Raw genomic sequence first — 12,500 nt, forward strand, 5'->3', positions numbered from 1 at the left:
AGACCGACAAAACAGAAACAGGGAAGAATTTAACACCAAAGAACAAACATCCACAAAGCACATCTTGATGAGGGTCTAGACTCTAGAGAAACAGGCTGACAAAGAGAACATGTGTAAAGCAGGGTGTACAAAGGCTTGGGAGAGAAAGGATCAGGACAGATTTCATGGGAGACTACAAGAACCACAGAGACTCAAGACAAGATGAAGAATTAACCCAGCTGCCAGCTGGCCCTGATGTGGTCAGACCCGTGCCAGATGAGGGCCAGATCTGGGCCAGATGTTCCAATCAGCTGATAACTAGGAAGCCTTCGGCAGGTGAAATTACAGTTTATATGTGTTTTCCAATGGAGTTACGAGGTGGCTTTTGATGGATTTGATGATTCCTTTGTGCATACAGTCAAACAATGAGTGTAAGAGAATTACAGAGCATGAAACATCAATGGAGTCAGTGGACAACACATAAAAACGAATACAGTACAGTCTACACAATGTGGAAGAGAACGTTTTTATTGAGACCTTCAGTCGACCGTCACCATCAAAAGAGCGCAGTATGTTATTGATGTGCCCTCTCTGTGAAGAATGAAAGAAAGAGAGAGATAGAGAGAGAGAGAGAGAGAGAGAGTAAGGGAAGGAGGAAGGAAGAAAGATATGGAGAAAGAGACACAGGTAAGTGAAACAGAACTTGGAGAAAAGGATCCAGCTTATTAAAAGTGCATTAGATTAATCAGCATACAGGCAGGGAAAGAGCTGGTCTGAAGATTTGGCCAATTACAGGAGAGAGACTGAGAATGAAGAAACTGACAAGGTTCCTAACAGGATGTAGCAGAAGTTCTCTTTGACAGGGTAGACCACCTCCGGAAAAACAAAGTGTTTCTGATGAAACAGCTCGTCCATATGATGCCAGCGCAGACTCAAACAGAGGCTCTCAACGCAGACTCAAACAGAGGCTCTCAACGCAGACTCAAACAGAGGCTCTTAGTGCTGACTCAAACAGAGGCTCTCAACGCAGACTCAAACAGAGGCTCTCAACGCAGACTCAAACAGAGGCTCTTAGTGCTGACTCAAACAGAGGCTCTTAGTGCTGACTCAAGCAGAGGCTCTTAGTGCTGGCGATGTGTCTTCAGATTGTGTCTTAATATTTTAATGGATTTGTGCTGCATCCCATTACCAGTAATGCACTGGGGTGTTTTTGCTAAGTACATTGTGTATGAACATTTGGGGAAGCTTTATCATTGTGAATGTGCACTGCTTTATTTTCATAGGTTAACTAAATACACATCCATGTTGGTGTACCTATACAAATACAATGTAGGATTCAATTAAATTAAATTGTATCTACATAACGCCAATAACAATTGTAATTGTTTCCAGGCGCTTTACAGAGCCCAGAACCTGAAGCCCCTTGAGCAAGCACTAACAAATGCAAAAACAGAAAATGCATTACAGTAATTGATTTGAGTGTGCTAAATTCAAAACATCTCCAGGGTATTGTCATAGGCACAAACACACAGCCAGTCTCTGTGGGGTTCCATCCAGGTCAGATGCCAGGCTTCCCCAGTGTTGCGTAATCCACTTGCCCTCCAGGGGGACCCCACCCCAGGGGTGCGGAGGCCTGAGGGAGCTCTGTGTGCATATTGATTCCTGAGGTGAGTCATTTGGCGTTGACAGCTGGCACACAATGGATGACCTCAATCCAGTGTAACCCTGTTGATATTTAACCTGGGGCATTGGAACTGCTTATGTCATCTATTCTAAGCCTTCTCTACATTGAACTGGTCCAATCACATTTTGACAGTTTGCTTACAACTGCTTATAAAAACGAAATTTTGTATATGTCAGACGATTTCTGAAACCTATCACTCTCTTTGTGTATTTATTTATTCCGTTTATTGTCACCAGTTTTGTCAAATTGTTCTATGAAGTGCACTGTAACAGTGTGACTGTAAGACAGGAGTGTTTTTAGATTTATCACACTAGGGTATAGTTAGTGATTGTAGTATGTGTGTTATTGTGTGAGTGTGCGTATGTGTGAGCATTGTCACTGTTTCGTTTCTCCCTTGGTAAAAACATCTGTGCTCCTCTCGTGCATAATCTCACACACTACATGAACTCTCACTCACATCGCACCAGTTTAATTGCCGCCTACTAAACTCGGACCAAATCTCTTGTTTTGAGATCCAATTAATTAAAGTAGGCAGAGTCAACCCCCTTTTAATTGCCCTTGTGTATCGTCCGCCAAAGATAAATAGAGACTTAATTCTAGAATTTGCGGAATTTTTTTCCAATACCATGCCCAACTTTGATCGCATCTTAATCCTTGGGGACTTTAAAATGTATGTTTGCTGACCCTCTAAGCCACTTGTGAGTGAATTTATGCATCTAATTGAATCTTTTAATATGACTCAGTTTACCACTGGCCCTACACACAAGCTAGGCCATACACTCGACCTAGTCTTATCGTGTGGTTTTGCAATCTGCAACATGGAAGTAATTGTTGCCTGTCTGTCGGATCATAGTGCTATTCTATTTGACTCATTACTGTCTTTATTACCAACTAATTATCCTCTCCCTGTACGCTGCTCTCGCTACCTTAACTCTTCGACTACCGATAAGTTCTCCCAGTCCCTCATAGCTGCCCCAAATACATGCACTATTGAGGCTTCCCCTCCCCACCCCAGCACTGAAGAACTAACTTCCCTATTCTACACCACCTGTTCATCTATTTTAGACTCTATTGCCCCCCTTAAATGGACAAAGGCCCAAACCTAAAGGTTTACCTTGGCTCAATGACGCCACCAGAGCCTTGAGGAGGGTGTGCAGAAAAGCAGAACGAAAGTAGAAACATGATAAGCTCCCAATTTAATTTGAAATCCTGAGAGACACCCGTCTGAACTACCAGGACGCAGTTAAAGCTGCAAGAACAAAATACTTTCTTGAACAATTGTCATAATCCTAAGATTTTATTTAGGTTTATTAACTCTGTTTTTCGTCCCGCCCCCAGTCCCACCTTAGATATGTCCCCAACTAAATGCGAAGAATTTTTTAATCTTTTATTAGCAAAGTTGAAGACATCAGAATGAACATTTTCCCCTCCACACGTGACCTAGATGTCTCATTAGTCTGTTCATCTGACTTGGTCGGTTTCCAACCCATCACACTACCCTCCCTCATAGAGATTGTTTCTTCCATGACATCTGCAACCTGCCCCCTTGACATAATCCCCACTGCTTTCCTGAAAGATGTCTTTGACGTAGCCGGTCCAAGCATTCTCTCTATAATCAACAGCTCTCTGGCCACTGGTACCGTTCCAACCTGCTTCAAGCACGCAGTGGTCCAGCCCCTCCTGAAAAAACCCAACTTAGACCCCTCCCTCCCGAGTAACTACCGACCAATCTCTAAGCTCCCGTTCCTATCAAAGGTTCTTGAAAAGGTCATTCTCTGCCAATTGCTGCCCCACTTACACTAAAATAACATTAGAAAGATTTCAGTCAGGTTTTAGGGCTCATCATAGCACAGAGTCTGCCTTGTTAAAAGTATCCAATTACCTGCTCCTCTCTGTTGACTCTGGTGACTGTGCTGTTCTGATTCTTCTTGACTTCAGTTCATCTTTTGACACAGTGGATCACAACATTTTAATTGACCGTCTCCAATGTTAGTTGGTGTTAGTGCTATTGCCTTGAGTGGTATTGCCTTGAGCTGGTTCTCATCCTACCTCAGCAATATAAGTTTTGCTGTGAATTTAGGAAATGTTTCCTCCTCTTCTGCTAGTCTTTCCTGCGGGGTCCCACAGGGTTCCATCCTAGGTCCCATCCTGTTTTCTATTAACATGCTCCCCCCTTGGTCAAATTATTCAAAAGCACAACATCTCCTTCCATTGCTATACAGATGACACAGCTTTATCTCCCCCTGAAACCTAACGACCGGCGAAATCTAAACAGTCTCTTGGACTGCCTTGAGAACATCAAGTGTTAGATGGCACAAAATGTCCTACAATGAAATGAAAATAAGACTGAAGTTATATTATTCGGCCCCCTGACTCCAAAAAACTGACCACCAGCAGCCTAGGCAATCTGTCTACTCTGGTCAAGCCCCAAGTCAAAAACCTTGGTGTGATATTCGATTCGGCCTTTAAATTGGACAAACAGGTCAATGCAGTAGTTAAAGCCAGCTTCCACCAACTTCGCACCATTGCCAAAATCAAGTATTTTCTGTCACCCAAAGATCTTGAAAAGGTCTTCCACGCCTTCATATCCTCCCGGCTAGACTATTGCAATTCCTTGTTTACTGGAATTAGCCACTCGTCCCTGTCCCGCCTACAACTAGTCCAAAACGCTGCTGCAAGGCTCCTGACCGGTACCCGGAAAAGAGACCATATTAGCCCTATCCTGGCCTCTCTCCACTGGCTTGCAGTGCGGTTCAGAGTTGATTTTAAGGTGCTCCTGTTTGTTTTTGAAATCTTGAATGGGCAGGCCCCTTCCTATATCACAGACCTCTTAACCCCTTATTCCACCGCCAGGCCCCTCAGGTCGTCTAACTTAGGGCTCCTGGCATTCCCCCAATCTAAGCTTAAATCCAGGGGTGACCGCGCTTTTGCTGTTGCAGCCCCTAGACTGTGGAACAGCATCCCCCTCTCTATAATATCAGCCCCATCTATGGACTCCTTCAAGTCCAGGCTCAAAACCCACTTTTATTCTTTAGCATTTGGATTCCTCCTGATCCAAGTTGATAATTTGTATATTTGCTGTCTGTGAATATAGATGCTTAGTTGAGTGTTTTGCTTCTGTTTTTCTATTTGATTTTATTGTGATCTCACTGTTTTGTTTCTGTTTTGATTTGATATTTTATCGTGATTTATTTGTACAGCACTTTGGTCAACGTGAGTTGTTTTTAAATGTGCTTTATAAATACCTTTGACTTGACTTGACTTGAGTTCTATCTCTGTCCTCTTTAATCATGGATCACACACTCCACAATGCCACTTCCCATGTCTGTTCAATGTGCGCGCCCACACACACACACACACACACACACACACACACACACACACACACACACACACACAAACATTCACACACATAGAGCATGCACACACACACACACACACACACACACACACACACACATGCGCGCACATACACACCAGACAGCACAGACGGGAGGAAGAGATAATTAGGGATTGGGGGGTGTTAATCCGCCTGAGAAATGTTATTGAACCGGCAGGGATTTCACGCCAGGTTCAAGGGTCAAACTGCGTGGGCATGTGGGGAGAGCCGAACCCCAGTCACTGGCCTCCACGGTGGGGACCTCCCGCTGAGGGTAAATCCTCCATTACAGAGAGAGAAATCATTATCCGTAAAAAAAAGAAAGAAAAAAAAACGTTTTCTTCGGAGGAACTTAGCTTGAACTCGGCGCATTAAAAGCTGCGGGGACTCCCAGTGTGTGTTTCCTGTTCATTTCTATTTGATTTCTATTATATTAGAAAAGCACAGATGGCAACAGGCTGACATGTTCTCAAATTCTCAAATGATTTTTTTTCTCTCAAAATGTATCTCTCTCACTCTCATCTCTCAAATCTCTTTCTCTCTGTCTCTTTTTTCTCTCCTGCCTCCCACTCTCTCTCTCCCGCTCTTTCATTTCCTCCCTCCCTCCTTCTTATTCCGCTCAGACAAACACACACATCCCCACCCTGAGTGGCGCAAACACACAAACATTGGCAGAGCTGTACACTAATTGCCGTGCTTTTCTCCGCCCACCTGTGCACAGACTCAGACAAATACAGCCCCACACAATAACTCCAGACTAGATAGTCCTATTTGGACTTGAATCCGTAGCACTCTAGTAATGCACTCTACTGCTCAGCAGAGTATTGTGATAATACTTGTGGCTTGGAAATGCAAAGATGTCTTGCATCAGCTTTGTATACACAAAGGCAAATACAGACAAACACACAACATAAATTCAGACGAGACGCTCATGTGTGTATTTGAATCCACAGCACTCTAACAGTGTAGTCTACCGTTCAGCAGAACAATCGGATGATAAACTTGCTTGGTATTAAAAGCTACTGTGTGTTGCATCAGCTTAAAGGCTTGACTTTGTTGTAAGTGTAACCAGACAGGACGAGAAGATGAGCTCCATCAACTACTCCTCGTTAAAAATGGGTTATTTCACTGTTGCCACAGCAACTGCTCCTCTAGTTATCCAAATTATATGTCATTAGCCTACAGAGAATTATTATGACCAGTGCAATTATGCTCAGTGGAGTAGCCAGCACTGTGGACGTGGTATTTTTCTGTTACAAAGCCACAGCCACAGATGTGGTAAATACTACAACAGTCTGAACAGACCTATGTCTGAGGTGTTTCCTACCTAGACAGTCTATATTGAAAAGGCTTTGTTACGGCGGCTGTATTTGTGCAGTTCAAATGGCTAGACAGTGAGGGTGAATGTAACATGTGTGTGTGCGTGTGAATGTGTGTGTGTGTGTGTGTGTGTGTGTGTGTGTGTGTGTGTGTGTGTGTGTGTGTGTGTGTGTGTGTGTTTGTGTGTCCTTATACATTTGTCTGGGGCCTATCACAGCCATGAAGGGCTTTCACCACAGACAGCCACTCCATGTGTACACACATCAGACACTGACCTTGGGTGTGTCTGGGGAATTTGTAGAAGTCTTTTCAACACTTCACAACATCTTTATACTGAAACACGCACACACACACACACACACACACACACACACACACACACACACACACACACACACACACACACATTCACACGCACACACACATATGCATGCACACACACACACTTGCACGCTCTCACACACACACACACACACACACACACAAGGTTTTACCTCCATCTCCTTCCCTCTAGTCCCTCTCCGTTTCCTCCATCCCCCCTCCCATGATTGCATTTCAAATCGATGTTCTTCAGTGCAGCCAAGCAAAAAAACTCTCACCTCCTCACCTCCTGCATTCCCCCATTCCTCCCCATTCTTTTCCTCTCTGCCCCATTTGTTCCTCCTCTCTTCCTTCCTTCTCTCCCCTCTTTCGCTGCTTATCCCTCCATGCCTCTCTATCTCTCTCTCTCTTTACCTCCCCCTCTCTCTCATCCCCCCTCTTTCTCTCTCTCCCTCTCTCCCTCCCCCCCTCTCCCCCCTTCTTTCTCTCCCCCCCTCTCTCTCTCTCCTTCTCCCCCCTCTCTCTCTCCATGTGCTGGCACAGCAGTTTTATTGCTTCAGTCCCTCCCTGAAGGCGAGAGACAGACACACTCTTTTAGGCTGTGTACGTGTCCCACCCAGCGTGCCAGTGCTCGGAATCTCAAAATAAAAAATTCCCCCGTTCTGCAAGTATCCTGTAGTCAGTGGGAAATTGCATGATAATTTCATATCATTGTTTTCCAAGTTCTCTGTGTTCAGTTCTTGTTTTCCTCAACCTTGATAATAGTCAGATGGGTTCCGTTGTTTTTCTTTGAGCAATATAGATTTTCTGTCTGATATTTCCACAACACTAACAGTCTATGGACCACTTATGTTCATTTACTTCATGATATACTGACTGTGAATATCATTTGAATGTGAATATCATCATCAATAATTCCGCCACATCTGTTTCTTATAGTGGTTTTAAACTGAACTATGACAAAATACAATTCATAACTGCATGAATTTGTAGGTCTTGAGCAATTGCCAACTGCAAGTGTATTGCACAAAAATGTATTGAGAGGATAACTCCATCTTACAAATGATGAATGAGCATAAGGAAAGGACTAAGGTCATGATAACAACCTTGTAAAAATGCTGCTGATCAAATGTAGCATATTGGGCACAGCTGTGGAGGATGGACAGTTCACTGGAGAGGAAAAGAGAAGAAACACTCCCTCTCTTTCCCTCCCTCTCTATCTATCTATCTTTGTAAATGTATTTATTTATTAGTCTCTCTCTGTCTTTATCACCTTCCTCCTCTCAATTACCATCACACGTCCTTACTTGTCCCCCCCCCTCTCTCTCTTTATGCATGCATTAAATATCTTTTTAACTTTCAAATCTTTTACTATTTGTTTGAATCTTTGGTATTTGGAAACTGGTGTTTCCTTCAAGAAATGCAATTCTCAAAATGTTAGCAAAAGTAGCATTCTCTTCATGAATTAGACCTGGTCTCTCTGCAGCAATATTGAATCCAGTGATATTGATTCCGGCTGCCTCCATCTCTTGGGACCACGTTTTAACCTTGGCTGTAGTCTAACACCAACATCAATTCAGTAGCGTTTACTGAAACATTTTCTACTGAAGTACCAAGTCCCTCACTAAGAGGACACTGTCATCCGCACCTATGTCCTTGTGTGACATCCCACATGAATGACAAGCTCTTAATGTACGGTGAACACCAGTGGCAAGGGGGCATCTGACTCATCGTCTGACTCAGAGGATTCTGTCCTCTGTCCACACAGACAAATAACAACTAAATCATCAAAGCCGCAGGGTGAGTCCCGAGATTAAACACATAAAACACCAGCCTCTGGTCCCTCCAGGGCCACAGAACACCAGCCTCTGGTCTTTCCTTACCGCACCAGACCGCCTTTTCCTAACTAACTCTCTGTCTCTTTCTCTCATTTTCTCAATCTCTCTCTCTCTCTCTCTCTCTCCTTTCTTTCTCTTTCTCCCTTTCTCTCATTTTCTCAATCTCTGTCTCTCTTTCTTTCCCACTCCACTCCTCTCTACAGCACTTTACTAGTCTTTCCTTACGGCACCGGACCGTCTATTCCTAACTTAATCTCTTTCTCTCTTTGTCTCATTTTCTCCATCTCTATCTCTCTGTCTCTCTTTCTCTCTCTCTCTTCCACTCCACTCCTCTCTCCCCTGACAGTTTAAGAGATTGAGGGGAGAGCATGACTTTAAACACACGTTCAAAACCCTGTTTACCTGTCTTTCCCGCTGTCTCCACGGAAAAGGAGTGATGGGAAGGGGGACAAAAGGAGGGTATCTGGGGCATTGCTGCCTTTTCTGAAGCCATTAAGCCATTAAGTCATTTAGCACCATCTACACAGCAGGGCACTGTAAACAAACATCGCAGGAAGAGAGGAATGAGAGATAGGTGGAGGGGTCGAAAACAGGTAGGAGAGAGAGAGAGAAAGAGAGGGAGGGAGAAATGTAGAGGAGAGAGAAAGATTGCAAAGGGAAGGAGGGAGACGAGGGTGGGGGAGGGAACACCTCTAATTATCTGTGAACGGTAATGAATTAAATAGAGTGGCATCTCCATCCCAGGTCAACAGGCTGTTGCCCACGGCGACACTAATTCATCTGGGTACACCCTGGAACAGAGAACACCACAAGGGCCTCATTCTGCCATCGCCAAGGTTACACAGCAGTAACCTCTGACCCTAGCAGCCTCCTGAGCTGGGTATAATCACCCAGAGCAGGAGAGATTACACTCATTCAGAGGGTAAGGGAGGTGTGTGTGTGTCGGTGTGTGTGTGTGTGTCTGTCTGTCTGCCTGTATATGTGTGTTTTTCAAGGTGTATGTGTGCCAAGATGTGCGTGCATATAAGGAAGGTGTGTGTGAAGAGTCTGCTAGATAGATAGATAGAGAGAGAGAGAGAGAGAGAGAGAGAGATAGAGAGAGAGAGAGAGAGTATACATGCAGAGGGAGAGAGATGTGGATGAGAAGTGAAGTAAATTGATTTAGCCTCGCTGGAATATGCCTGTTGTGTGGAAAATATTCGGAATGGCTCCGTAGGGGGTGCGAGATGGGGGTGGCACATGGGTGGGTGAGTGGGGGGGGGGGTGCAGGGGGAGAGATGAAAGCAAAGCAGAGAGTTCAAAGAGGGTGAGACAGACAGAGAGAGATGGGGAGAGACAGAGAGAGAGGGAGAGAGACAGAGAGAGAGAGGGGGAGAGACAGAGAGAGAGGGAGAGAGACAGAGAGAGAGGGGGAGAGACAGAGAGATAGAGGGAGAGAGACAGAGAGAGAGAGGGGGAGAGAGAGAGAGGGAGAGAGACAGAGAGAGAGGGGGAGAGACAGAGAGAGAGGGAGAGAGGGAGAGAGGGAGGAAGGTTGATGGAGACTGCTGGGGGAAGGGAAAGAGGGGATGGTAGCAAGGCAGGGGAACCCAAAATACACAGCACAGGGGGACAATAACGAAAGGAGAGACAGAGACACAAAGTAGGAGGGACAGTGGGGGAGAGAGAGAGAGAGACATGCAAACGAGAGCCTGGAGAGCAGGAGAGGTAGTCAGTTTAAAGGAAGAGCTTACAAATTAGAGGAGAAGAGGGGACTGTCTGAATGACAAGGGGAGAATGAGGAGGCAGCCAAGTGTAGGAAAATTAGTGAGAGAGAAAAAGGAGGAGAGATGGCGAAAGAGAGAGAGATAGAGAAAAGGAGGGGGAGAGCGAGTGAGAGAGGAGAGAGTGAAAAGGAAGAGGAGAGAGAGAGAGAAACAAGAGACTAAGCAGGAGAGAGAGAGACAGATAGTGAGAAGGAGAGCTTAAAGTGGGAGAGAGGAGGGTTTGAAGGACAAGACGAGAATGAGAAGGCAGCCATGTCTAGAACAACTAGTGACAGTGAGACAGAAAGAGAGGAGAGAGAGAGAAATGGAGAGACTTAATGAGGGATAGAGAGAGAGAGAAATGGAGAGACTTAATGAGGGAGAAAGAGAGAGAGAGAGAGAGAGAGATCAGAGATCAAGACAGAAAAGTACATGGGAGTGTTTGAAGGACAAAGGGGAGAATGAGAGAGCATACTCAAGAACAACTCGTGACAGAGAGAAAGGAGGAAAGAAAGGAGATAATAAAAAATGAGTTGGGAGGTTAGGGAGAGAGAAAGAGAGAACAGAGAGAGAGAGAGAGAGAAAGGAGAGGTAGGACAGAGAGAGAGAGGGAAAGAGAGAACAGAGAGAGAGAGAGAGAGAAAGGAGAGGTAGGACAGAGGGAGAGAGAGAAGGAGAGGTAGAACAGAGAGAGAGAACAGAGAGAGAGAGAGAGAAGGAGAGGTAGAACAGAGAGAGAGCAAGGAGAGGCGCTGGAGGCTGGAGTCTGAGGTGGAAAAAGAGCGGGGTGTGTATAATCTAGCCTCCAGGTCCTCTCAGCATCACTCCTCTCCTGTGTGTGTAATCCGCCTCTTAAGGAGAGCTTGATAACAGCCTTCCCCACAAGTGCCAGTGCTCGCTTTGCACCACGGCGCCCCGCTACCCTCCACACCGCCCACTCCATGGCCCATTACAGCGCTCTGGCGTAACAACACATCCTCTTCAAGCATCTCAGCACCGCACTTCACCACACCACCTCAAGCCTGCAGCAGCAGCAGCAGCACTATATATTTAAGGGCATCCAGAGTCAAAGAACCTAATGTGTGACTTGCATTACAATACACCTCTCTCAGACTCCCCTCCCAGCGATCTCTGTGTGTTTCGCTTGCTCTCTCTCTCCTTTTCACCGTCTCCCTGCCTTTCTTTCTCTGTGTCTATCTCTTTCTCACCATATCCCTGTCTTTCTCTCTCTCTGTGTACCTCTTTCTCACCATATCCCTGTCTTTCTCTCTCTCTGTGTACCTCTTTCTCACCATATCCCTGTTTCTCTCTCTCTGTGTCTATCTCTTTCTCACCATATCCCTGTCTTTCTCTCTCTCTGTGTACCTCTTTCTCACCATATCCCTGTTTCTCTCTCTCTCTGTGTCTATCTCTTTCTCACCATCTCTCTGTCTTTCTCTCTCGCTGTGTCTATCTCTTTCGCACCATCTCTCCGTCTCTCTGTATCTTTCTCTTTCTCATCATCTGTCTTTCTCTCTCTGACGATGTATCTTTCTCTTAAATTTAATCTCAACTTAATGTGCCTTATTGGCACGACTGTGCAGTGTACAATATTGCCAAATCAAACTACAAAATATACATTTGTATGAAAAGTAATTGATACTCAATAGATAAAGGGATAAAAAAATGAATAAATGAACATGAATGACAGAGATGGATAAGAGAAATAATACAAAACATGGACTATTATATACCACTTTAGTTTTTATTTATTTTTCTCTTTCCTTTCCCCCTTTTTTTAGAACCGACAGTGGGGTGGCCTCACTAAGTTTTCTTTTGTGGCATGCTGATACATATTATGCTACTGCTAGTACTGTTTGTTTTACATCTAACAGAATATATTTCAGTTTCTCTTCATTTCTCTCTCTATCTCTCTCTCTCTCTCTCTCTCTCTCTCTCTCTCTCTCTGTCTCTCTCTGCATATAACACCAATTTTTGTGTAAGATGTGATCTCTCCTCATCATCTCCTTTCCTCGTTGATGTATTCTTGATGGATCACATACGTATGAGTATCAGTGAATTGAAATCCCTAATAGATGTATTATGCATTTCTTTTATTTCAATTTTCTTCCTGTCTCTCCGTGTGTTCTGCATGTCGCTCCCCTCTGTGTAGTTGTGGCCAGAGATCGACCAACCCCCACTGCACAGAGCAGGGCTTCACATTACAGGGGGAGGGTGTGAGATGCATGGTAATG

General features: G+C 44.8%; 1 protein-coding gene across 2 annotated transcripts in view; it reads right to left on the reverse strand.

Moving 5' to 3' along the window:
• Positions 1 to 12,500, reverse strand: part of LOC105893637 (PDZ domain-containing protein 4) — a 44,502-nt gene that overhangs the window by 22,782 nt on the left and 9,220 nt on the right. Inside the window, exon 2 of one of the 2 annotated variants that reach the window (XM_031566976.1) lies at positions 517 to 570. The exons of the other annotated variant lie outside the window; for it this stretch is intronic. Within the exon in view, the coding sequence (XP_031422836.1) occupies positions 517 to 570 (54 nt within the window). The remainder of the gene's footprint in view (positions 1 to 516; positions 571 to 12,500) is intronic. 2 annotated transcript variants of the gene reach the window in all.

This window comes from Clupea harengus, chromosome 4 (assembly GCF_900700415.2).
Source record: "Clupea harengus chromosome 4, Ch_v2.0.2, whole genome shotgun sequence".
Classification (NCBI taxonomy): Eukaryota; Metazoa; Chordata; class Actinopteri; order Clupeiformes; family Clupeidae; genus Clupea; species Clupea harengus.